General features: G+C 36.1%; 1 protein-coding gene across 1 annotated transcript; it reads left to right on the top strand.

Annotated features, from left to right (window-relative positions):
• LOC132149331 (1-phosphatidylinositol 4,5-bisphosphate phosphodiesterase delta-3-A) lies at nt 1-26,849 on the top strand. The gene is made up of 15 exons (XM_059558481.1): nt 1-164; nt 5,669-5,836; nt 13,859-14,098; nt 15,362-15,480; nt 15,568-15,793; nt 19,081-19,282; nt 20,180-20,324; nt 20,433-20,585; nt 22,194-22,346; nt 22,602-22,755; nt 23,942-24,058; nt 24,143-24,321; nt 24,465-24,600; nt 24,867-25,016; nt 26,217-26,849. The coding sequence occupies exons 1-15, from the start codon at nt 77-79 to the stop codon at nt 26,345-26,347; spliced, it is 2,361 nt and encodes a 786-aa protein (XP_059414464.1). The 5' UTR covers nt 1-76; the 3' UTR covers nt 26,348-26,849.
• The last annotated feature ends 282 nt before the right edge of the window (nt 26,850-27,131 follow it).

The raw sequence follows: 27,131 nt of genomic DNA, 5'->3' as shown, positions 1-27,131 counted from the left end.
CTATTGATTATTCACATTTACCTCAGGACGATTATAAGAAGTAGTGCCTGCCAGGAGCCGAAGGGATATTCACAACATGCTGGGGAGGAAAAAGAAACCAGAGACAGTTCAGACTGAACCCAAAGCGTACGAGGCGAAAACCCACGATCCGCTTCGGAGGCTTGGTAAGATCATCATAATACGCTACATTAAGACAAAATAATAATAATAAAACCCTAATACGTGATTGTTACTTTAAGTATGCATGTTTTCTTTAGTTTCACAGAAAGTAAACTTAATCTCGGCCACTAACTTGTTTTCAACTCTCATGTTGTGAAAGGGGTCAAATGAACAGATTCACACTAAATTCCACACTAAATCAATAAAGACCTTTACTCTTTGACAAATGCTCGTTTTGCTTGACAATTGGGTGTTGTGAGACATCTAGTGTGAACTCATGAGATTTTCTTTTTTTTATTACCCCTTTATTGTTTAGGTGTCGTTTTTGTCCTGCTTTGGTAAAGAAAACGCTAATGCACATTATTTATTGCATTTGTACCTGACTTTGTGATAATTTATATAATAATTATACAACAACAAGATCTGGTTTGAGTTGGCCGGTGCTTGACAGCAATGGGGCATTTCACTTGTTTGTATGATTTTGTTATGTGAGCTGAAACTGAGCAGGAGGATTTGTGATGGTTGTGATTTTTGCCTGCTGTGACCAAGCTATCAGACAAGAACGATTGTCAAAGTAGACTACGCATTATTTTATGAGCAAAATCATATTCGAAAAGTTGCATGAAAAATGTATAGGCTTAATAACATTTCGAGAATTTATTTAAAGAACAGATAGCTTTGGATGAACATGCTGTAAACATTACTGGAATAACTGTATTTTTTCATGATCAGCATAACCCACACGTAACCACATTCCACACTCATAACCACTGACTGTTCTCGAACAATTATTATTTTCCCACTCATGTTTACCTCTCATCTCCACCCTTCAGCAGCATGACTCCAGATCACCACCACCTACACCTAGGTCCTTGCTTATGCTATCCACATAAAAACCAATTTAGGTGTTTTTCTTTTAATATTGACATTTATTTTGCAATCATGTGCTTTCTTATTAAGCAGCAATCAATCTGAAACTAACACATCATGTTAATATCAGCCTAGCTCTTAAACCAAACCAAAATAACTGCTAGTGCTAGTTTACGCTTCATGCTTTTGAAAGGAACTGCATGCAAGAAGGTGGAAAAATAAAGATACTTGAACATATGTAAAACGGACGTCATTACATGACTGATATGTCATGTGATTCAGGAATGCCTTTATTGTAGTATAACAATTATGCAAGGTATAAGATGCAGAATTCTTCATTAACCATGGCTGATTTCCAAGAAAAGTAACTAAGGTGTATTTATGTCATTGTAAATGCATGCTTTTATTGACCTCGGAAGATGTATACCACACCTCTGCCTATTTTAGCTGGGTTTCTTCTGCGTTTGATCATGAATGAGTTCAATGTTGTCACTGTATTGAGTACAAGATCCTCTGAGGATTCGTCATGCAGGACATTCCCTGGCTTCTTCCCATAACTACAGTACAGATCTGTGACTGCAGATACATGAGTTAAGAGTTCAGCTTAAACTATTGTAAGTGGGTGATAACCACTGACTATTTCTATGTATATGTTCTCTATTATAGATCAGTAGTGATAACCCTGCTTTGGTTTAATTCATTCTATTTAATGTTGTGCTCATCTGTATGATTTTTTCATAGCAACCTATGCAGAATTAATTATTTTTTATCAAGTCCTGTTTCATGGCTGCTGGCTTTCTGCTAGTTTTTCTCTGCCATGGCCACTGGCGTCAATAGATATGCAATGCTAAGTATTGTTCAGATTTATTACACTTGTAAAATGATGTTGGGTGGCTTGTATGAAGAGGCTGTGCAAGTTGGTGCTCTTCAGTGATGTGATTTAATGTTACTGTGGCAGTACTCCAAAATAAAGCACTGCAGTGGAAATAATCAAGAGGTTCTTGAACAAGAAAACAGTTAGTCGATTGTTTTAGGAATGGGATTTGCATATAAACCCAATGTGTTGGGTTTATTTTTAAGTTAAGTTGCTCCCAGGTTGCTCTAGTTGGTTTACTGTTCTTGTGCTTTTGCTAAATGACAAAGTAATGAGAGAGAATAAGTCATCCGAGTAATGGCGCCCACCTTTATTCTAAATATAGATGCACCTCAGGTGAACTATTAGGTAACTCTAGTCATCTTAATGTTGCGTGCAGTAAAGTAAAGTCATCTCTTCACCAACAATAAAAAATAAAAAATAAAAATCATATTTTTTCAAGTCTACACTACTGTTAAAAAAGAACAATAAGAATAGTTTTGAAAGAAGTCTCTTATTTTGACCAAGGCTACATATATTTGACCACAAATGCAGTAAAAACAGTTATATTGTGAAATATAATTACAATTTAAAGTAGCTGTTTTAATATGTTTTAAAATATTATATAATATAATATTTCCGTGATGGCAAAGCTGAATTTTCAGCATCATTACTCCAGTCTTGTGTCACATGATCCTTCAGAAATCATTCTAATACGCTGGTTTGCTGCTCAAGAAACATTTCTTGTTATTATCAATGTTTAAAAAAGTTGTGCTGCTTAATATTCTTGTGGAAACAGTGATACATTATTTCAATACTTTTTGATGAATATAAAGTTCAGTAGAACAGCATTTACTGTTCTTACCGAGTAAATGTATTCATTTAAAAAAAAATAAAAATCCTGCTGGTCCCAAACTTTTGAGCAGTAGTTAATTAAGGTTCCTTGAAACGAAAATGACCCTAAGTGGTAATTTTCATTTTGCATGACCAGTTTCCTCCCTCTCACTTACCCATAAAATAAATTTCCCTTTTCACTTCTGTATTATTATGATTTCTAAGTAAGTGACCTCTATTATGACATGGCCAACCTGTTTGCATATGAAATAAGTGACTACATTTAAGTGTTGCAAGCTGCGGTTACATTTAGTTTGTGCTGCACTAGATGTTTATAACAGCCATATTTGTGTCCGTGAGGTGACCTACTCCATGTAGAATATTTTGTGTTATTTTGTCTCAGTTTTTGTATTTTGTCTAATATTTATATTTTATTTTATTTGAGGTTAATTGGATTAACAAAGGCCATTTTTTATAGTTTTCATGAACGGTAAGAACATTGGAGTTCATTGGAGTCTTCTTATGTGGGTATATATATATATATATATATATATATATATATATATATATATATATATATATATATATATATATATATTAAAAGTACCATTCATTTGTACTTTTGAGATTGAGGGGAAATACTTCAAATACTTCATCAGGAGTGCTTCATTTTTTCACCTCATATCATATATTTCTCAAACTCTTCTTCATCACGCATTGTTTAGTTTAGTCTAGTCTAGTCCAGTCCAGGCCAGTCCAGACCAGACCAGACCAGACCAGACCAGACCAGACCAGACCAATCCAGTCTTGTTTAGTTTGTGTTGGCATTTCATTGCCATGTTTCCGGTAGCTTTGTCTCTGTACTCTGGCAATATACCAAAACCTCTCTCCCTTCCTCCCTCTATCAGCTTTTCCCCCTGACCCTCTGTGCTGTCTTTCACGTATACACACACATTTGCCAGAGACACTTTATCATGGTCTTTACATTCTGGCTGCTGTGGTGAGGGTCTCTTTGCTGCAAACACTCATTGCCTCTCACTCTTTTGTTGTTTGCCAAATATATATATATATATATATATATATATATATATATATATATATATATATATATATATATATATATATATATATATATGGCAAACAACAAAAGAGTGAATATATATATATATTATTTACTTCTAGGCCCATTACTGTCACTCCACTTTTTATTTTACTCGGAAGTAACTTGAAAATTATTGAAAAAGAAAGAAAGCAATGTTTTCAGAGAGTTGATGAAGAGAAGAGGATATGAAGTAGTGTTGCCTAGGGCAAATCTCCATGCTGTGAAAAAATGCAGAGCACAATCTCTGTCTTTCTTCAGGTCTTTTTGAGTCCAGTTAAAGCTCTGGCAGAGAATCAGGTTGAATTCATTAGACACTTACACAACATTTGCATGCAGTATTTCAGTGCAAAAACTTCTTATTCGTTGTCTTGCAATCCAGTTAAATCAGGTGCTAAATGCACTCAAATAGCACTGCACTTTATTTAAATTCAGTCATGGCTTAACATGGCTTATAGATTATTTTGATTATTCATATAAATTAATGCTATTTGCCTGGCACAATTAATGCTGAATATTTGAAAAAAAAATTTTTTATTAAAATTAAATAAATTAATACTTTTATTCAGCAAGGACACATCAAATAGATTAAAAGTAACAATAAATACATTTATAATGTTATAAAAGATTTCTATTTCAAATTAAAATTGCTGTTCTTTGAACTTTATGTCCATCAAATGAACCCCCCCCCCCACACTACAAAAACATTAAACAGCACAACTGTTTTAAATATTGATAATAATCTGAAATGTTTCAAGGATCATGTGACACTTTACAATCACTTAAATTAACTGCATTTTTAAAATAGTTACTTTGAATAGGCATTATAAATTGTTTTACTGTATTTTTAATCAAATAAGTTTAGCCTTAGTGAGCAAAAGATACTTTTTTTTTACTCTTAAACATACTGTTAGAAATATACCAAGTATTTGAATTTTAGAATATTTTTGAGTGTGTTTTCTGTTGTTCGTGGTGGTAGTAATCCATCTTGTTTTAGCTAATCAAAACACTATACTAAGCTGTTAGCTTGCTAACTATAGATTTTACCTTCATTTGTGTAAACTGGCACTAACATGAATGGCCCTAAATTGGTGCTAAAATCAACTGCACAGTTAATTTTTACAGAATTCCTCCCTAGTCCTGTTTTTCTTTTTTTTTCAGCTCAGCCTATTGTAACAACGCACCGCTCTGCAAAGCCAGGCTTAACTTAGCTTTGAAAAGTCTATCAAAAGCTCAATGTGCACTACTGGCAGTTTTGCAATCTTTGTTCTTAGTGAATAGTCTTTTTCGAAGCTTGTACGAGCCTATGAAAGAGAGCAAGCCACTTACATCTGGAAAACAAACATATGTTGATTATTGAGAATGAAAACATGCCAAAAAAATAAATAAAATAAACCAAGAAATAATTTCCCTTTATTGTCATTCGATATCCTTTTATATGTGCAGTCATTGCTGCTGACACTGACCCACAGTTATTATTGTACATCACCGTGGGATGACATCTTCTCTCATGTTTGTGACTGAAGCTTCTAAAACCTCCCAGTGCTCTCACGTCTCGAGTATGTGTGAGTGTGCACATATATATTTATTTTGGAAAATGTTTGAGCAATGGATTGATTTTGGTCCATGTTTTGGATGAAATATCAAAACGGTGTATGACTCAGTGCCGGGAAGTGTAGTCTCTGAGAACAACCTTGGGATGGCAATTATAGTATGTGTAACTCTTAGAGACTTGACACTTCAGATTTACAGCATGCAGCAGGTATGTTGGACAGAATGGCACACATTAGAAAGAACAGGAGGTGCCCTTTTTTTATTATGTATATGTGTGTGTGTGTGTGTGTGTGTCATAGGTGTGTTGGACGATGAAGATGTGCGCCTGATGCTGCAGGGGTCAAAGATGATGAAGGTTCGATCTCAGCGTTGGCGGAAGGACAGAAACCTGAAGCTTCTGGAGGACTGTGTGACAGTGTGGTGTGAGTCCAGCAAAACCTCCCGCAAAAGCAAAAGACAGCAAACCTGTGAGTATATCTTTTGTGACTGAACTACATCCAAAAACAAAATCCAGCTTTTAGCACAGTATTTGTGAGTTCAGAAATTATGTGGCATGATGAGCAAGAATCAATTCCGTAAGCCCTCTCAGTTTAGCTCCTGAGGCCTTTTTAGCAAGATATTTTAGCAAGATTAGGCTTAGTCTAATGAATTTGTTCTCACCAGAGCGCAGGCTATTTTCGTGCTGACAGAGAGGGTGGTCAATTTTTAAAGAACTAATATATACATAGTATCATTTCAGATTTTTTTTATTATTCTGAATAAATTCAGATTTTATTTCTCCACTTTTGAGATGAAGAAACTAATCTTAGAACATCTACCAGAAGCACTGACAATCAAAGAATCCTAAAAAAAAAAATGTATTACTGTTTTGAAAATACAAAAAATATTAAGCTGCAGTTGTTTTTAACATTCATAATGATAAGAAATGTTTATTGGGCAACAAATCAGTATATAAGAATGATTTCTAAAGGATTGTGTGACACTGTAGGTGTAAAATTCAGCTTTGCCATTACAGGAATAAATGACATTTTAAAATATAGCCTATTCAATTTTTTTATTTTTCAGTATTGCTGTTTTTACTGTATATTTGATCAGCCATAGTGAGCATAATAGACATCTTTAAAAAAAAATTTTTTTTAAACTTACGGACTCCAAACTATGGAAATATTGTTTTACAAGTAATCAGATCAAGGGAACATAGTCACTCTCTGGAGAAAGAATAATGTTCAGAAAACATTACTTCATTTAATCTGAGCTCTAACTTGTTTTTAAGTCAAAGCAAGACATTATTAATGTTTTGTCTGCTGTGCTCTATTTTTGAATGCCCATTGTTAACCTCAAAGGTCCCAGCAGGTATTAAATCTTATGATGTTCAGTTTTTAGTAAATGAATGGAACTGAATTGAACAGGACGGATGGATTTGGCTTAGTGTGTTGAACTGTAGCAGTGACCCAATTAATCACAGGTCAAACAAGGGAACGGTTTTCATTTGATGTTATAGAAACATCTGAATCCTGCACTATTTATGATCCAGAAAGGTTATGCAATGATGAGTCATTACAGTTGTCATCACAATATATTATGTATGGGCCTCATTCTTTTTTGTGAGACTGTATTTTTACCATTTCAGCTTATGTTATCATTAGGGCTGTCATTTGATTGAAATTATGAATTAATTGCATGATTCATTTAAATTAATCACATTGATACTCAAGATAATTCAAAGATATCACATTCTTTTGGTCAACAGGTAAATCATTGGATAGACATTATAAAATTGCATTAGAAGTGAGTATACGGTTTATTTTATCTAGATTGAAAAATTTGAATTTGAATTCTTCAGAATAACATAACATAATAGTACCTTCTTTTTTTTTTTGGTTGAATAGAACAGTACAATGTGGATCCATTTCTTCCATTGCATGCTTTTTTCCCATAGTAAACCTTTGACCATCTATGATATATTGCTTGATAGGGACGGGACTTTCCAATCAATGCAACAGCAAACAGAAAACCCATAAGGTTTTGTTTGCATATCATGTCTGAACTCATTAATGCATATGTGGTTGTGTGTGTGTGTCTATATATACTAGCTCAGAACCTCAGTTTCTCTCAGGTTTAATTTCCTACTTTTGTTTGGCTTGTTTCACAACACCAAATAAAGCCAGGAAATTAAACTAGAAATATATCCATTTATAAACGGTGATTATTAACCAGAACAGTCTGAAACTTTAAATGATTTCAGACCAGCAGATTATATACTTAATTTGAATAGAGGCATAGTGTCATTTTTCTGTCATTTTCAACTGCTTTTCAGGTGATTGGTAATCTCTTTTTAATCACATAAATTCAACCTTTGCTCCTAGCATAATGGAAACACACCACAGATTCATCTGTGACAGGAGACATTATGTGATATGAGCTGCTCTATCATCTCTAATCTCTAGCTGTTCAGATGATTGTTAATCTGTTTTTCATCTCACTTATGCTCTTCATATGGATGGATAATCCGTTGTGAGAGTGAAGAGAATCAGACTTCCTGCTATAATCCCATTTCAGGCACTTCACTGGAGCATGGGGATGTTATTTCTCTTATTAGACCACAGGTGTTGGTGGACCCTATTTAGGGAGCCTTCAGCCCCTCTGTCCTTTATCTCAGTGATTATCTCCACTGTCATCACCCTCAGAAATCTGTAATTATGTGATCTCGCTTCACATTTGCTGAAAATATTGGCTGCATTGAGATATCTGAGGCTACTCAACATGAAATGCAACAAAATATTTGATTAAAAGTCAGTTAATCAAAATTTGAGCTAGCGACCACTTGCTCTTAAAGCAGGAGAAGTCTGTCCCACAAGACAGGGGGTTTAACAACCCTAAGACTTAAATCCTAAAATCATTCCTAAATCAGACTCATTCTCACACATGGACTGTGAACGACAACAACAACTGTGTCTTTTGTATAGTGATATAGAAATGTGAATGGATGCATGTTTGGATTTTGAAACTTGCAAAGTTTCCATATACACATGCAGCTGCACGGTAGGTTAAAACCCAGGTCATGTATTTATGAATAATCCCTGCTCTTGTGAAGGATTTATGGGTCAATCTGAGGAGACCCTGAGGACTAAAGTGAACTTGTAACTAAACATGTGACTCATTGTGATTTAAAAATTTTATGCGGTCTGACACATGCACAATAACACAGTGGTGTTAGTAATCACTTTTTGTAATATCATTATGTAATAATTCGTGTTTTCATTTTAATTGGAACACATTTATGTTTGGTTTCTTTTGACTCCCTGCAAAATGTTGTTTTTGTAATGTATACATAAATGTATCTTGATACACCCTAGACAACATCAAAAGACCACCCACTCACCTGTCAATCATCATCATCCCCTTTAGTAAAGGCTAAGGCTAAGTAGAGAAGGAGGCTGGGAGGGAACACAGAAGGCTCAGGAAGGTCAGGGCAAGAAGATAATACATGAAATTATCCAATTATTTATTTAAAAAAATATACATATTATGCTGGCTCTTCAGTCATGCTGGGCTCTGGCAGACATTCTACATCCAGCATATTGATGGTTGGCAATAACAATACCAGACAATTCAAGAGTGAGACAGAGCAACATAAATATAAGGCAAATGAGGGAACTAATAAGTAACATCTGTGATGATTGAATTAATTTCCATGACATCTAGAGAGTGACAGTATTATTGTTTATACAGTATTTGTAGGTGAATATAGAGATTTATTTGTAAAATAATCACTTATCAACCCCAAACTAATGAATGGTAGAGTAGCATGAAACTCACTTGAAAATGCTCATAAACCAAACACTTTTGTATGTACTGCTTAACTCAGGTGTCTCAAACTGCCGGCCCGCGGGCCATTTAAGGCCCCCCTTCCCCCTCCACCCGGCCCGCCACTGATGTCAAAAATAAAACATAATAAAACAGTTTCAAGAAAGATGGACTTTGCAGTATTTTTTTGTGGAGTTTAATGGAAATGCTACCTGTCTGATATGCAAAGAAAAAGTCGCTGTTCTAAAGGAATATAATCTCAAGCGTCATTACTCTACTAAACATGGAGAACAGTATGATAAGTACCAGGAAGACGAGAGAAAAAGACGAGCCACGCTGTTGCAGAGAGAGCTAACGTCCCAGCAAAACCTTTTCCATAAAGCCAAAAAGTATGCTGATGCTGCAGTTGAGGCAAGTTATGTGGTGAGTGAGTTGATCGCTAAAGCGGGAAAGCCATTCACAGAAGGGCAGTTTATAAAGGATTGCATGCAGAAAGTCACTGATATTCTTTGTCCAGAAAATAAAAACTTGTTCAACAATCTATCTTTGTCAGCGAACACAGTGGCAGAGCGGATCAGCGAGTTATCGAGTGACATTTATGATCAGTTACGCAGCAAATCTAAAGTTTTCACAGCATATTCTGTGGCGCTTGACGAAAGCACAGACATAACCAATTTTCATCAGGGGTATTAATGACCAATTTGAAGTGACAGAAGAGTTTCTGAGTTTGTGTCCAATGCACGGCCGTAGCCTACCACAGCCAAAGATATATTTCAACAGCTGTGTGACGCCATTGAGCGCGCTGGTTTGCCGTGGAACAGGCTGGTCGGCATTACCACTGATGGTGCTCCGTCTATGACAAGGAAAAAAAATGGACTGGTAGCACTAGTACAAAGAAAGTTAGAAGAGGAAAATGCAGATGCAGCAGTTGTTCTGCACTGCATTATACACCAACAGGCACTGTGCAGCAAATGCTTGAAATATGAACATGTCATGTCTGTTGTCCTGAAATGTATAAATTACATCAGGTCTAGGAGTTTACAGCATCGCCAGTTTCAGGCCTTTTTAGAAGAAATTGAGTCAACATATGGTGATGTACTTTATTTTACTGAGGTCCGCTGGGCGCTGGCTCAGCAGGGGGAATGTCCTGAGGAGATTTTTTGAGTTAAGATCAGAGGTGAAGAGATTCATGGAAGATGGCAGAATGGATGTTCCTGAATTTGATGATCCTAAATGGGTCATAGACCTTGCATTCTTAGTTGACATAACACAGGAGCTGAATGTCCTTAACCTGAAGCTCCAGGGCCCAGGTCAGCTCATCACGGCAGCGTATGACAGTGTGAAAGCCTTCTCCAAAAAACTAAGATTGTGGAAAACTCAGCTTTCTGCAAAAAACCTTAGTCATTTCCCAACATGCAGATCTCTTGCGGAGGAGGGCACAGCATTCAGTGGTGATGAATATGCCTCTGCCATTGAAAACCTACTGCAGGAATTTGATCAACGTTTTGCTGACTTCAAGGCACATCATGACACTTTCCAGCTGTTTGCAGACCCCTTCTCAGCTGATGTGGAGAGTGTCCCAAATCTTTTGCAAATGGAACTTATTGACTTGCAGTGCAACAGTGAGCTAAAAACTAAATTCAGAGAGGCACAAGGACAAGCAGACAAGACTGGACAGTTTTTAAGAGAATTACCTCCATGCTTCCCAGAGCTGTCCAAAGTGTTCAGTCGGGTAATGTACCTTTTTGGAAGCACATATCTGTGTGAGAAACTTTTCTCAACTATGAACTTCAATAAATGCAAGTACAGGTCCAGGCTTAGTGATGCCCATCTTGAAGCTGTACTCAGAGTTTCAACTGTGACCTCCATCAGGGCAAACGTGGCTCAGTTGTGTGAGCAGAAGCGCTTCCAGGTGTCTGGCAAGAAATAGAATGGTGTACAAATGTATTCAGGGTTTGCATTTGTTCAGTGCAATGTTGTTAGTTGATCGCTAGGTATTTTTGAGTTAAGTCAAAATAAAGAAAGGGAAAAATATTTGCACTACCTGTTAAAAACTAATATATATACTGTTATAACAATAATAGAGACAATGCGGTTTAAATTTTTTTGTTAAGTTTGACAAAATATTTTAGCAATGTAATTTGAAGTAAATTAAAAAATGTTTTAAAAATTTCCACTTTCTTGTTGTGCTTGAACGTTAAAATGGCCCTCCTATGAGGTGTCAATCACATCAATGGCCCCCAGCCAATTTGAGTTTGAGACCCCTGGCTTAACTCAAAGAGCAGCAGATGAGACGGCATCTTTCTCTGTTTCTGTCTTGTGCTGTGTCACACTGTTTATTTATTAAGGTAGATAAAGACAGAAGGCACATGGTAATGGCATAAGTGTCAGATATCTTGCACTAAATGATGCCGGTCTGCATAGGAGATGAGTTCACGCAGGTGTCATTGTGCTCATTGGGCGGGAGATGCAGGGCTCAACCTCTTGAGAGTTCAAGCTCCTGTGCATCTATGCAGCAGGCATTAGTGAGGAATGCCAGTTGCGTATTAAACACCCATTCACTCCACATGTCTCAGCACACGCACGCTGTTAAAATTAACACCCTTCTTCTCCATACACACAAGAATTATGAATGCATGTTTGGATGTGGGTTGAGAGTCTTTGCCGTTTGAAAGAGCTTGTGTTTGTCTTGCCTCGTGTCTCTGCGTGTCTCTTTGTGTATTTGCAGTGTAGGAGTTTCCACAGGTCAAAGACGTTATTGTCTGTGATTCCTCCTTATAGCTGACTTGAAGTGTACACTAACATGATGGAGGAGAAGGGAAGTCCATGTAATACATAAAGCTTTAATATATTTGATTGTCACTGTATTAGCAATAGCATTTCTTAATTGGTAAAATGGTTGTCTGTCAAAAGCCTTTGCTTAGCTCTCAAGTGGGTTTATATTGGTGTGCTTGTGTGAGCTGTGAGTTTTCGAAAAGAAAGAAAGAATGCTTTATTGCCAAGTATGTTTGCATATACAAGGATTTTTTTTTCTGGTGAAGCTTTCAGTACACAGTGACAACAACAACATTTACAGTATATACAAGTGGCAGGGGAGCAACAATAATCCTTTCAGCAGTCTGAGAAGAACATTGTGAACATTTTTAGCACTGGTCATGTTTTACGAGAGCCAAATGAATCCTCACACTCATGTCCATCATCACAGATTGTGAAGACACTTTAATAACTTTAAATAATCTAAGTGTCCTTGTTACTTGTTTATCATTCATTTACATGTTTATCATCAGACTTTAGAGCATTTAGTTTGGTTTTGTTTTCATTTTTAATTTTGTTTAAATTATTGTTTAGTTGTTTTGAAATCTTAAGCTAAGACTTGCTTTTAGTTTGTTTAATTATTTGTTTTTTATTTAGCTTTGTTTGGATAAATCTTTTAGTTGTGTTATTTCAGTTAGCCTAATTTAGTTGTTTTGAAAGCTTCTTTTTATGTAATAAAAGCTTTTAATTTTAGTTTGTTTAAATATATCTTGTTTTGTGTTAAGGTAGCTTATCTTAGCTTAGTTAAGTGAAGTGTTATTTGGAATGATACAGCAAAAAATTTATTTTGGTTTGTTTATTTTAATATATTTTTTTGAATTCCGCTAGTTTAGTTTAATTAATTAATTAATTTATTTTATTTTTTCTTTTAGCTAATACTTGTGTTTAGTTTGTTTTGGTGTTATTTTTTTTATGTATTTGTTCGTTTTGTGTTAATTCCCTCAGTGTAGTTTAATTTAATTTAACTTTTGATGTAAATACATTTTTGTTCTTTTTAAATTTTGTTCAATTTTGTTTTGTGTATATAAATATTTTATTTTGTTTTTAAGGTTGTTTAATGTACTTTTAATGTTTTCTTTTTTGTGTGACTCTCTTAATTTTGCATTGATTAATTCAGGTTGTTCATTTCTTTTTTGCATTCTTTTTGGTGCCACTAGTAGCACATAGATTTCACAATTCACCTTTAAGTAATATATTATTTAATCTTATGTAAATCATTATTAGTATTAATGGTCCAATCATCAGTGACTGCGTTTACATGCAGCCAATAACCCGTTCAAAACCGGGATATTAGCAATAACCCGGTCGCACACGGCCATGTAAACACCGGCAAAAACCCGGATATGCTCATATTATACCTGGGGTACCCCTTTTCTAACCCGAATATTTGGTCTTGTTAACGCGTTTCGGCATATCCCCATCAAAATGTGTGTTCTGTGCATGTTCCATTCGCAAGGTATCTTGGTCTTTTGAGTAGAGACGGCGCATAAAAAAACCCTGCGTGCAGTATAGAGGCACAGTAGTGTCAAGTGCTGCTGGTGGATCAGTACCAGCGCCAAAGCGCAAACAAAGACTATCGCTATCTGCCCCAAACTATTCATTATCCGCCTGCTGCTGCTGTTGTTGTTGTTGTCTTTGGATACAGGAAGAAGAATCGGAAATGACGCATATTGCGTCTTGTTGTCCGTACGTCCAGACGCTAACCGTGTGTCGCCGTTTACATCGGGATTGGTAACTCTCTCTGCTCACGCATGTAAACGAGTTATCCCGAATGTTTCAGAAACCCAAATAGTGACCTTAACCCGACGATAACCCGAATTTTAACAGCATGTAAACGTAGTCAGTGTGTGTTTGTTTCTTTCTGTCAGTCTCTGTGACAGAAGTGGAGTGTGTGCGGGAAGGCTGTCAGTCGGAGTGTCTGCGACGAATGGCAGATCTGGTTCAAGAGACCCACTGCTTCACTGTTGTCTTCCGCGGAGGAAGGAAAAGCCTGGATCTGTGCTGCTCCACACAAGACGAAGCGGAGCATTGGGTTCGAGGCCTCCGAACACTCAAAGAACGCGTCTCCAACATGAGCCAGAAAGAAAAACTGGACCAATATCCTTATTGTCATTCTTGCAGAGAGAACACACTAATACTGAGCACTAGTAACAGTCTTTCCTAACTGCAAGTTACGCAAGTCTGCTGCACATTTACAGCATTTAATGCACATTTAATCAAAGTGTTTAAATGGAAGGCTTAAGTTTCACCTTCCTTGACCACCATATGCCAATAAATGCGCATGTAAACACACTCTCCATTACTGCACAGAATTACTCAGTGAGAGAGCTGACTAAATATAGAGCAGATCTAGAACAGCTATCTGAACGCCAATCCACCGCACACGTGAACCACAGAATGTATCATGTTCAGATACCTTTGTCCTGTGTCTGTTTCCTTCATCGTGGTTTCCACTTTATTGTCTTTTCTTTTTTAACCTGTAACCCATTTGTTATTCTTCTAAATTAACAGCTTCTAATTTAAATTGAATGTTAAAGTGTTAGTTTTTATTTGTTAAAATAGTTTATTTTATCTCATCTTAATATGCATAATTTTTTCACGTTTTTTTTTAGCCTAACTAGCCCATCACAATGGCAGACTGGGAAGTGTTTGGGAAACTAAATTATAATTATATATTTTTTATTATTAAAAAGACATATAAATAAATAAATACAAATGAAGGCACTTAAATTGTATCCGGAACTTTGATCAGATGCTAGAACTAAAATTTTGAGACCAAACACTAGAATAGTTCATCTACAGTGTATATACAATATATTTTATATATTGAATAATATATTCATAAATTTGTCTTTAATTTAATATGTTATATTTCTAATTATAATTATGTTCTTTTTATTTAATTTCATACTTAAATACATACATACTTGAAAAGCTTGGCCAAAACCTGGCCTCGTACCTTGTTCCTTTGGGCTGAGGTTTGGTAGCAGAGAAATTTATTTTTTCATACTATATGGCTTTCAGCATGTTGTGTATGCATATTAATGTTACGAGATGCTGGTGTGTGAATGAAGGCGCACGAGGGAGAAGATATATAAACGGTATCTTTTAATGATCACAGGAGAATATGGGCACATCCAACATAACCATCCAATGCATTACTACATTAACTTAATCACGGACAAGGAGGAACTCAAAAGACAGGGTATTTAAACACGAGGGAAGTAATCAGGGGAATGGAGACAGGTGGGGATTAATCAAATCATACAAACAGGAAAAGGAAGATGACCAAATAAGGAAACTGAAAGTCACTGAATGTAACAATTATAGGTTTGTCTTATTTTCCCTAACTGTGCACACTTGGATCCGAGGCTATCTAAGACGTGCAGATCAGAACCAGGATGGGAAGATGAGCTACGACGAGGTGAAACATCTGCTCCAGCTGATCAACATTGACCTGAACGAACAGTATGCACGCACCCTCTTTAAGGTTTGTGTGAGATATCAATGTGCAAAAAAGCGTTTAAGTGAATCCTCAAGCAATCTCTTACTCTTTTATTGCTCCTCTTGTGTGTAGAAATGTGATCGCTCATGTGACGGGCGGCTGGATCACGTGGAGATTGAGGAGTTCTGTCGTGAGCTGATGCGCAGGCCGGAGCTGGATGCAGTGTTCAGGCATTATTCTGGTAACGGATGTGTGCTCACATCATTGGAGCTGCGGGATTTTCTCGGTGACCAAGGTGAAGATGCATCACTGGCCCATGCGAAGACTCTCATCCACACCTATGAGCTCAACAACTGGGGTACACAGCCATCAGCACCATACATTATTTGATATTGGATGTTTATGGACACACTGGGATTTCATGAATACGTATACATGGATTTATAAATACATACATAAACTACTTTTTAACTTTAATATTGATAATTTCCTTCAATTCTTCAGTGGAGAGTAGACATCTCACAAAATATGCACAATATTTATATTCTTACTTGGATAAACAACACACAGAGAAACTCATGCTTCATACACATACCCCCAGGTCCTCTTATTCTTCTTGAACATTATTTTAATTTCTCATGCAATTCTTAATCGGATATATATTCTTATGTATTTACAGTCTTGTGAAATATAATTAATTATGATATACATAAATGTATATAATAAAGTAAGATTTGTAGTACGTAAGTCTCTCACCCGTGTTCACCAAGGCTGCATTTATATGATCAAAAATACAGTAAAAACAATAATATTGTGAAATATTATTACATTTTAAAACAACTGTTGTCTTATTTTAATATATATTTTAAAATGTAAAGCTGAATTTTCAACACCCTTTAATCCACTCTTCAGTGTCACGTGAGCCTTACCGTCTTTACTGTCACTTTTGATGTTTTAATGTATCCTGGCAAAATAAAATTATTAATTTCTTTGATCAAAATAATAATAAAACATGAAAGTCTTTTATATCTATAATTATTAATGCTAGATTTTTTTTATTATTATTTTTAATAAATAAAAAAATATATATTTTATGTGATGAAACTATCAGCAGAGCAAGTACGAATCTGATCCAGCATAAAAAATAATAATAATAATTCTTTTTGAACCGTGTACTGTCATTTGAGAAATGACCAACAACTGTTAAAGGGTTAGTTCAGCCAAATATTAAAATTATGTCATTAAAGGTCCTATGACATGAAAATTTCCCTTTCTGAGGTTTTTTTAACATTAATATGACTTCCCCTAGCCTGTATATGGTCCCCAAGTTTCTAGAAATTTTAATCGGTGTAAATCGAGGTTTTACTATCTTTCTCTGCCTTTAAGAAAATGGAAGCTCAAACGGGCTGATCTTGAATCTCCTCTTTGTGACGTTGTAAGGAGAAATGTTACCTCCCCTTTCTCTGCTTTGCCCGACCAAATATTTACATATAATTCAGTCGCAATGTCAGCACAGGCGTTACAAACAGACTTTTATGATATGGATTTGACAGCACCGTCACAAACAGTGAGTAACAGTGTTCATTAATGCCTGATCTGTGATCAGTGATTTCTGATGTGTAGCTAATCATTCAAGTTCACACAGACTTTCTTTCTAAATCGTTTAATACTGTTTATGCATCAGTGAATCAAGCCAGTGACCAAACGATCAACTTCACGTTGTTTCTCTTAGTAGCATGAAACAAATCTGTTATTTAAATAGTGATTTAACTACAGAGAGCGATCAAAGAACGCTCCCTTTTTATCGGAGCTCTCACACATCGCGAGTATATCTGCACACTTGCCTAAACTGCCGTTACAATGAATGACGCTGTTATGCTGCACAACGGAGCTCTTACTGTATTCATGTGTTTGCTGTTAGTTGTGGTGAAAGCATTTTGTGAGAGAAAACGTGTTGCAATAATGACGAGATCACTGCATTCACGTGATAAACAGACTCTGTCTACTCAATGCTCATCACTGCAGCCTTTCATGTGATGGGAAAAGATCGAAAAAAGAATTATATAATCAACAAATCCACAATTCGTTAATCTCGACAGCTGTAATAGTAAATATATATATATATATATTAGAGGGGTCCACATGTAATACGCATTTCAAATGCAAAGATGTCAGCCAATCACAACAGTTGTCGTTTACTCGGAGTCTCACAGCAGACACTCCCCTTCAAACAGAGCATTCAAGCCAGAGGGCTAATATCAGGATATAAAAATTTGTATTTCTAAATTTTAAATGTAAAAATCATACTAACAATATAAGTACACCTAAGGAAACATTAAAAAGCATTTAAAGAAAAGGAAATAATCCATGTCATGGGACCTTTAATAATTTACCCTCATGTCGTTCCAAACCTGTAAGACCTCGTTCATCTTCGGAACACAGTTTAAGATATTTTAGATTTAGTCTAAGAGCTTTCAATCCCTCCATTGAAGCTGTGTGTATGGTATACTGTCCATATCCAGAAAGGTAATAAAAACATCAAAGTAGTCCATGTGACATCAGAGGGTCAGTTAAGAGTCAGTCTATTGTTCGTTATCTGGCTCGGTTCGGTGTTCATCTTCAGTTCTCTCTTCACAGCAGTTCAGTCAGTGTACTGTTTGAGTACATGAATTACTCCGGGATATTGGTTTGTTTTAACTAAGAGAGAGTGTCAGTCACATTAAAAAAGTTAACAGCTTAAGTCATTTGTGGATTAATGCGTATTGGAGACGCGAACCGTTTAAAACGATTCAGTTCGATTTGGTGAACTGGTTCAAAAAGATCTGGTTACATCGAGTGATTCGTTCACGAACCGGATAACACAAACTGCTTTGTTTTGAACTCTCTCACAACAGACCAGGAAGAGAAGACAATGATGAATAAAGTCGTAGTTTTTGCTATTTTTGGGCCAAAATGTATTTGATGCTTCAAAAAATTCTAACGGACCCTCTGATGTCACATGGACTACTTTGAAGATGTTTTTATTAACTTTCTGGACATGGACAGTATACCGTACACACAGCTTCAATGGAGGGACTGAGAGCTCTCGGACTATATCTAAAATGTCTTAAACTGTGTTCCAAAGATGACTGGGGTCTTACGGGTTTGGAACGACATGAGGGTGAGTTATTAATGACATAATCTTGCTATTTAGGTGAACTATCCCTTTAATCTAGCTCACGTTATCCTTGCTGTTCTCCATTATTTCCTGTCTGCACTCTACTGTTTATACTGTCAGTAAAAATGACACAAAGGCCAACTCAAAACTGGTTTCGGTTTATCATTGTGTGAGCTGATGATGAAAAAATGTCCAAGCTACCTGTTGAAAACTGGAATGCAGTCTTAACAGTAAACTGACAAAACCACACCCGTCCACTTCCACAAACTAGTGCGAGTGCATAGCTCAGTAGTGTGTCACTGGTTATTGTGCCAAATAACTGACAAACCTTGGTTATCCCTTTTCGGCTCTTAATAGAACTGAGAGTAATACATTAGTAATACAGAACAGGAAAAGGTCAGTGTTAAACATTTCCTTGACTAGCTCTACTGAGGCATGTGTTTAACAGTGTCAAGTTTCAACTGATACATTTTCTTTATGACCCTCAGCACGGAAGAATCTTTTCATGACCCAGAACGGCTTCACCATGTACATGCTCTCGCAAGAGAACGATGTGTTTAACCCGGATCACACTCATGTGTATCAGGACATGAGCAGACCACTGGCACACTATTACATCTCTTCCTCTCATAATACATACCTCACCAAAGACCAGGTGACCAGCGCCAGCAGCACAGAGCCTTATATCAGGTACAACACCCACCCAACGGCACCTTATAATCTGCCTCCAGCACCACAGAGCTACTGCAAGTAGACGAAAACACACTTCTACTTTGTTCTTTAAAATCCCAATGATTACTTGTCTGCATCCCAGCCTTCACTGAGCTTAGTTTATTTAGTAACCATTTGTGTTCTGTACTATTGCACTGGTAGAAAAAATGATGCCCAAGTTCACAGTACACTTTTAATTAACACGATTGTGATGCGAGATCCTTCAGAAATCATTCTAATATATTCTGATTTGGAGCTTAAGAAACTTTTCTTATAATTATTAATGTTGAAAACAGTTGTTGTGCTTAATGTTTTTAGGATTTTTTGATAAATAGGAGGCTCAGTGTTTAAAAACAACCCCAAACCTTTGAATTGAATGGTAATGTAACTGTTACATGATATCCCACAATGCAATGCTTTTTTCAGGACTGTTGTATTGGGAAAGAAAATGACCTAGAATGGTTTCAGAAATGTTGTCATGGAATACTAAAAATGGGCTCGTGTGGTAACATCCAAAATGTATTAATTACAAAATATTAATTGCCTAAATAAATTACCTACATTACGTCATTTATAGGGTTATTTGAGTAGAAAAACATCGTTATCAACTGCATAATTTTGTGGAATGGGTTTATTTAGCAAAATAGAGCTAAAAGAAGCTAATACTGTAAGTGTGTTAGGTGCACACACAATGGACCAGATTATCCGATTCTGCAGAAATCTGCTAGGCTCATATTCAATCCAGGCCTTACCTCATGAAATATTTGATCAACAGCGGCAGCTATACAAGACATATCCACTGTATTATGAGATACAACACACATTGCAGCACACTCTTTGTTTGTGGGTAAACTCCTGAGTTTTGTGTGTGTTTAGAGCTCTGCATCAGGGGTGTCGCTGTGTTGAGCTGGACTGCTGGGACGGTGATAGAGGAGAACCCATGATCTATCATGGGCACACGCTCACCTCCAAAGTGCTCTTTAAAGAAGTCATTGAGACCATCGCTCAGTACGCCTTCAAGGTGCAGACGCATGAAATCATTGTATAAATCCACAATATGGGTTTGCATGTTTGATAATTGACACTGAATAAATGATTCTCTTGAACAACCATGTCTCTCTCTCCATAGACATCTCCGTATCCTCTGATCTTGTCCCTGGAGAATCACTGCTCAGTGGAGCAGCAGGCGGTCATGGCACAGCACCTGCGCTCCTTTCTGGGAAAGAAGCTCCTGAGAAAGCCGCTCAATGACCTGCCCCTCAAAGAGCTGCCCTCACCTGAGGTCACACACACTTCTAGTTTTGCTCTTCCTTGATTTAATAATTCATCAGATTACCAGAAGTAAAGATAATTTTTAGGAAGAAAAATAACCATATTTATTTTCATTATGCTGATTGGACACCACTCACTAAATGAAACTACTGTTTCAAGCATTTGGTGTTGCGTATTGCGTAGTTTCACGTTACTATAATATATAAGCAATATGTATTATGTACTGTACTGTCCAGTAAGAATGCTGAATTTCTGTGTTAATTGTAATACAGTGGAAAGACATAATTATTACTGTAACTATTTATAACCTCATGTTTTACATAACTATAGAGTGATGTAACTCACAGTTACATTTACTTTTATATTACACTCAAAATGTACACTGCTGTTCAAAAGTTTGGGGTCACTGGCTTGTGCTCACTAAGTGCATTTATTTGATGGAAAATACGGTAAAAACAGTAATATTGGGAAATATTTATACAATTTAAAATGACTGTATATATATATGTCATTTATTTCAAGATTCTTTGGTGAATAGTAAGTTTCAAAGAACAGCATTTATTTTAAATAAATCTTTTTTAAAACCCCTTAACTGTCACTCACATTTTTGAACATTGACTTTGTAGTGCACGTTCCAAACTTAAATTTTTATCATTCATGCATGAAAATATTTTGTAACATGATATTGATGTACCATTTACATGGTAATGCAATGTCTGATTTTAAAATGGGTTTTAAAGGATGAATTTTGAAATTTTAAGTTTTCAGTTGACACAGCATATAATTTCTGATGATTTCTAAAATGTGATAGAGAAAAAGGCAACAAAGAAATCTTTTTTTTTTTTTTACAAAGGTCAAAACTCCTGTTATGATGTAGATTTTTGAGGGTGCAATCTTTTCATAAATTAATCGATTACTTTTCCTACATAATTTTTTACAAAAAACATTGGTAAAATATATATTTGGGAGTCTTAGACCTTTCCAACAATATATAGTTTGTCAAGATTAGATTAGATTTCATTGTAATATAGTGAAGTAAATGTAGGCGTCCCACAGAGGGGACGGGTGACAGTTAACAGGTTTAAACAATATAAAAGTCTTTACAGTCACTTTGAATCAGTTTAATGCATCTTTACTGAATAAGAGTATTGTCTTTGAAAAACCTTTTAGTTAATGTATATAATTTGACAGAAGCTATCCAAAGATATTTCCATATATTCTGTGCAAATCACACCCAAGATCTTGTTGTTGCTAACCCTTCCTTTCTGGCTCTTGGAAACTTCCTGTTTACTTTCTTAGCATTATCAGCAAAAACTTCTGACCCTTGCTACCTTGCTACAAAAAAAGCGAAATGTGCAATCACATAGTACTAGGAATGAATGAATGAATGAAGTCAACAGTCACATACTGTAGTGTACACTTTTATACCACCTCAAGCACACTTGCTTGAATTTTCATATTTATGATGATTTCCTCTTTCACTTTCTGCATTTTCTGTCATGACACAATTTTCCGTCTAATTTAAGGCCTGTTCCAGCCTCTGAAATAAACAATTATTTGTGTTCCGGTTATTGGTGAACATTTCTATTACTCACATCATGTGCCTTGTTTACTGTAGGAGTTGATGGGGCGGATCCTGCTGAAGGGGAAGAAGTTAGGTGGTCTGCTGGGAAAGACTGACAGCTGGACTAGCTTCTCATGTAGCTCAGATGAAGAGTCTGTGGCTGGAGGAGGTGGGAACAAAAAGGAATCCAAAAAGGATCCTGGGAGGGTGAGTTCAGATTTGAATTGCTTTTTGGGCCAAAGTATTAAATCCTGTTCTCAATTTAGTAAATTATTGAAAGATTGTGTCATTTGATTGTCTGTGTATGAGTATTATTACAGCTCAGGTAAATTCATTAGCTACAGTACAGTATATACTGTATGATATGTGTGTGTTTATGATACATACAGTGCCTAAATGTTCACAAAAAATATCTGCTTGTGTGTGTACATTTACTTTTACACACATAAATTCCATCCACAGTCTATGAGCACTAAACTGAGCCCAGAGCTGTCAGATCTGGTGGTGTATTGTCAGAGTGTGCCTTTCAGTGGTTTCGAGACAGCCGGTCAAAGACCTCCTAGCATGATGTCCTCTTTCTCTGAGAATGAGGCGCTCAAAGTCATCAAAGACTCAGGTGAGATGAACAGGACAAAACTTGAGCTGCATTTTCACTCAAGTCTCATCATATTCATTATATGCAGTGATCCACAGAGCCACTGTAAATGTGATAAGTGATGGATGGATAGATTTATGTTGCTGCCTTAATAGATAGATCTTATCCTTTTGAGATTCGCTGTTTCTGTGATGCAAATGTGCTTTAAACAGCAGGCACAACAATGACTGCATTTCTGAGCATTTTTTAGCAAGCTGTTCAACATTTATATTAATACTGTGATGTCTTTGATAAAAGATGTGTCACATGACTTCCCAGCAATACACTACCATATGAATATATTTCACATATTACTGTGAACTGTAGTGTTTTTAATATTTGCTGCTTTTATTTGGACCGGGTTGTTGCTTGGGGCCCCGCCAGATGGTTCATAACAAATGAGCAGATCACTTACAAAGCAAAGACACTGCTCTTCCAGCAAACGCTGACAGCCAGCGGCATGACAAATTTACATCAAACTCGTGTCATTTCATAATTAGGTCGTGTCACCACTTTTCAGAGCTCTATATCTACCACACAAACTAAAATAACTGACAACCAAAAAAAAAAGAAAAAGTCAAAGATCAGTCACGCTATCCTTTCTAGAAAATACTAGTCTCGTTGTTGCATATCAGATTATATGATGTATTTAGTAAATCAAAGCAATATTTATTCTATTCTGATAATTAAGTTTCCAATGGTCACCATAAAATAAAAATTTTATTAAATTTTTTTGATATTGTGATTATTATTCCTGTGACGCAAAGCTGAATTTTTATTATTAATGGTTTAAGTCATTTTAATGATCATTTGGAGTGTTTTTTTTTCTTGTGGAAAACTTGATACATTTTATTCAGGTTCTTTGTTGAATAGAAAGTTCAAAAGCATAGCTTTAAATGAAACCAATAAGAATTTCAATTAGGTAATAAATAATATATAAACAACAATTTGTATATACTGTAAAAAAAAAAAAAAGGAAAAAAATAATAATGTAGCATTTTGTCGTGCTGATCTTCTGTTTGTAAAAAAAAAAAAAAAAGCTAACCTACTTTTAAAACTGCTGTAGAAATGTAGTTAAAAAATATGTATTTGTATGTGCAGTATTTCTCCTTGCATGTGTATCTGTGTCTGTTCATTTGTTTTATGTGCATATTTTTGTCCCCTGTAGGGAAGTTGTTTGTTCGACACAATAGTTGGCAGCTGAGCAGGGTTTACCCATCAGGCCAGAGGTTGCAGTCCTCCAACTACAACCCTCAGGATATGTGGAACGGAGGCTGCCAGATGGGTGAGCGACTGAACACTCTGACATTCCTGTGTGTCTGCAAGTACAGCAGCCAATGCTTGAATGCTTCTTCTCTCTGTTCTCCAGTGGCTCTGAACTTCCAGACACCTGGAGAGCAGATGGACCTGAACCAGGGCCGCTTTCTGCCCAACGGCCGCTGCGGATATGTGCTTAAACCTGACTTCCTGTGTCACCCGACGTCCGACTTTGACCCTGAGAACACAGGTGGAGGACCAGGACATATACCCACACAACTTACCATACGGGTTAGTAACAGCTCCTCTTCTCTTACAGCTGACAGGAAATATTGCTCGGGATCCCATGTGCTCTGTAAATATTGTGATTAAATCTCTATCTTTTTTTTTTTTTTTTTTTACTGTACTTCTGGGCCGTTTTGTTTCTGCCACAGGTGATCTCAGCCCAGCAACTTCCTAAAATAAACACAGACAATCCCAACTCCATTGTGGACCCGCAGGTTTGGGTGGAGATCCATGGCGTTTCCATCGATAAGGCTCGTGAAAAAACCCAACGCATTGACAACAATGGTGAGGACACTGAGATTTTCAGTTATCCAAAGGAAATAATGTTGTGTCTCATGATTGGTTAATCTATAAATACATTAAAATTGTGTGTGTGATAGAAACTTGTGATGTTTTAATAGTTTGTATATTGATTACAGTGTTTATTCTGTTTTTTTTTTTGGCCATTATTTTTCGTGTGGCGAACATTCTAGAAGTAAAATGAGAGGTGTTCCTGTCAGGATTGAATATTGAGTATATGTGTGTGTATGTGTGTTTGTCTCCCCCTGCAGGTTTTAATCCCCGCTGGGACTGTACTGTGAGCTTTCAGCTGCAGGTGCCTGAACTGGCCTTAGTGCGTTTCATGGTGGAAGATCATGACTACAAATCCAAAAATGATTTCATTGGCCAGTTCACACTCCCATTCATCAGCCTACGAACAGGTGTGTGTGTGTCCTGGTTTGGGTGGTTTATGAGGACACAAATTTGTATAATGACATGGGTTTAATATACTGTAGGTATTACATTGTGAAGATGGTTTAAGAGGACACTGCCTGTGTCCCCGTAATTCAAAAGGTTGAAAAAGCATACTAAATGGTTTCTAAAAATGCACAAAGATTTGTGTGAGGGATAGGTTTAGGTATAGGGTTGGGGAAGGGCGATAGAAAATACAGTTTCCACAGTATCAAAAACATCACGCCTATGGAGAATCCAAGTAAACCACCAGTACCAACATGTGTGAGTGTGTTCAGTTCACACTATACAATGTTTTTATAAAACATAAACTATATTTTGTGGTGAAAGTACTGTGTGTATTTAAAATTTTACAACACTTACTGCCGTTGGGAAGTTTGGGGTCAGTAAGAGTTTTGTGTAAATAAATTATTACTATTATTCAACAATGATTAAATTCATCAAAATCAATGACTGTAAATAAATAAATAAATGTTACAAACGTTTTCTATTTCAAATAATGTGGTTTTTTTTGTTTTTGTTTTTACTTTTGATTTAATAAAGAATCATGCAAAACTGGATCATGGTGTTGTCAATATTGATAATAATAAGAAATGTTACATGAACAGCAAATCAGTATATCAAAATGATTTCTGAAGGATCGTGTGACTCTGAAGACTGGAGAAATGATGCTGAAAATTCAGTTTTGCATCATAGGAATAAAGCAAATTTTAAAATATATTAAAGCAGAAAATAATTATTTTAATTTTTAATAATATTTCACAATATTACTCAAAAAATTGCAACCCTGATGAGCATTAACAGACTTCTTTCAAAAACATGAAAACATTTACCAACCCCAAGCTTTTCAGTGTTAGTGTAAATCATATAAATTAATGTTTTTAAATAAATTATTACATAAAGTTGTTGAGAAATCTTCTTCTCAGTCAGAGGCCTAGAGCACTTAATGGTTAAAAAATGCCTAGATCTGAAGTTCAAAAAGGACATGAATCGCATTTGAATTCATCTGTTTTTATAAAACACTGCGACAAAGAAAAACTAAATGTAAACAAAATTTGTTCTGACATCTTTAAAAGTATAATCTGTGGTGTATGTGGTACCTATTAAGTACACTTGTTTTAACTAGATTTGTCATATATATTTATTCAAGCACTTGTGTTGTCCTCCAGGTTATCGTCATGTTCACCTGCTAAAAGCTGACGGCTCTAGTCTGTCTCCTGCCATGCTCTTCATCAATGTAAAGGTGGTACGGCGAGGAGTTCCTATTAAAACCGTTTCGGAGCGGAAAGGCAAGGCCTGAGGCTTCTGTCATGATTCCTGGAAATGTTTATTTCTGGAAGTACCTTACTGAAGGAAAATCCCCTGAGCCGGGCTCTTGAGGTGCTGGGACTCTTCAGAAGGAGAGTACCTATAAAAGCATTGGACATACAAGCACACTGTGCACAACAACCTAGTTAGTGTAGTTTGTCAGTTTGTGACTCAAAGTGCATTTTTTATCTTTATTGTTCTTTTGTGCTATTGTCTGCAGAGCAGAACGTCTAAAGTTTTATAGAAGTGTTATGGTTGAAGCTTAAAGGGCTACTCCACCCTAAAATGAAAATTTTGTCATTAATCACTTACCCCCATGTCCCCCATGTTCCAAACCCGTAGAAGTTTTGTTCATCCTCGGAGCACAATTTAAGATATTTTGGATGAAAACTGGGAGGCTTGAGACTGTCCCATAGTGTAACAGTCTCAAGCCTCCTGGAATTTTTTTTTATTGTGTTCTAAAGACGAACAAAGCTTTTACGGGTTTGGAACGACATGGGATTAATGACAACATTTTCATTTTGGGGTGAAGTATCCCTTTAAGATGTTATGAAGTCAGTATTATTAAAAGTTACAAGTCAGTGTTGTTTATAGAGTCATTTTCCATTAAGACTGAATATTTTAATTGAACTTAAACTAGTCTTTAAATGCTGGGCAGGAATTATGTTTACATGTAGACAGAAATGAACTGTCTTTAATTTTGTTATAGTTTGAATCTTGTCGTTTTGTTGTCGGTTCTGATATGCTGAACACTGATAGCAAGGTAAGGAAAGTGT

The sequence above is a fragment of the Carassius carassius genome, chromosome 9 (assembly GCF_963082965.1).
Source record: "Carassius carassius chromosome 9, fCarCar2.1, whole genome shotgun sequence".
Classification (NCBI taxonomy): domain Eukaryota; kingdom Metazoa; phylum Chordata; class Actinopteri; order Cypriniformes; family Cyprinidae; genus Carassius; species Carassius carassius.
This window is presented reverse-complemented; position numbering and strand designations above follow the sequence as displayed.

Bases quoted from the DNA above. Each gene is read 5' to 3' on its own strand.
- LOC132149331 (XM_059558481.1), top strand. From the start codon at position 77: ATGCTGGGGAGGAAAAAGAAACCAGAGACAGTTCAGACTGAACCCAAA. The intron at 165-5,668 runs GTAAGATCATCA...TGTGTGTCATAG, and splicing joins CGATCCGCTTCGGAGGCTTG to GTGTGTTGGACGATGAAGAT. The intron at 22,347-22,601 runs GTGAGTTCAGAT...TTCCATCCACAG, and splicing joins CCAAAAAGGATCCTGGGAGG to TCTATGAGCACTAAACTGAG.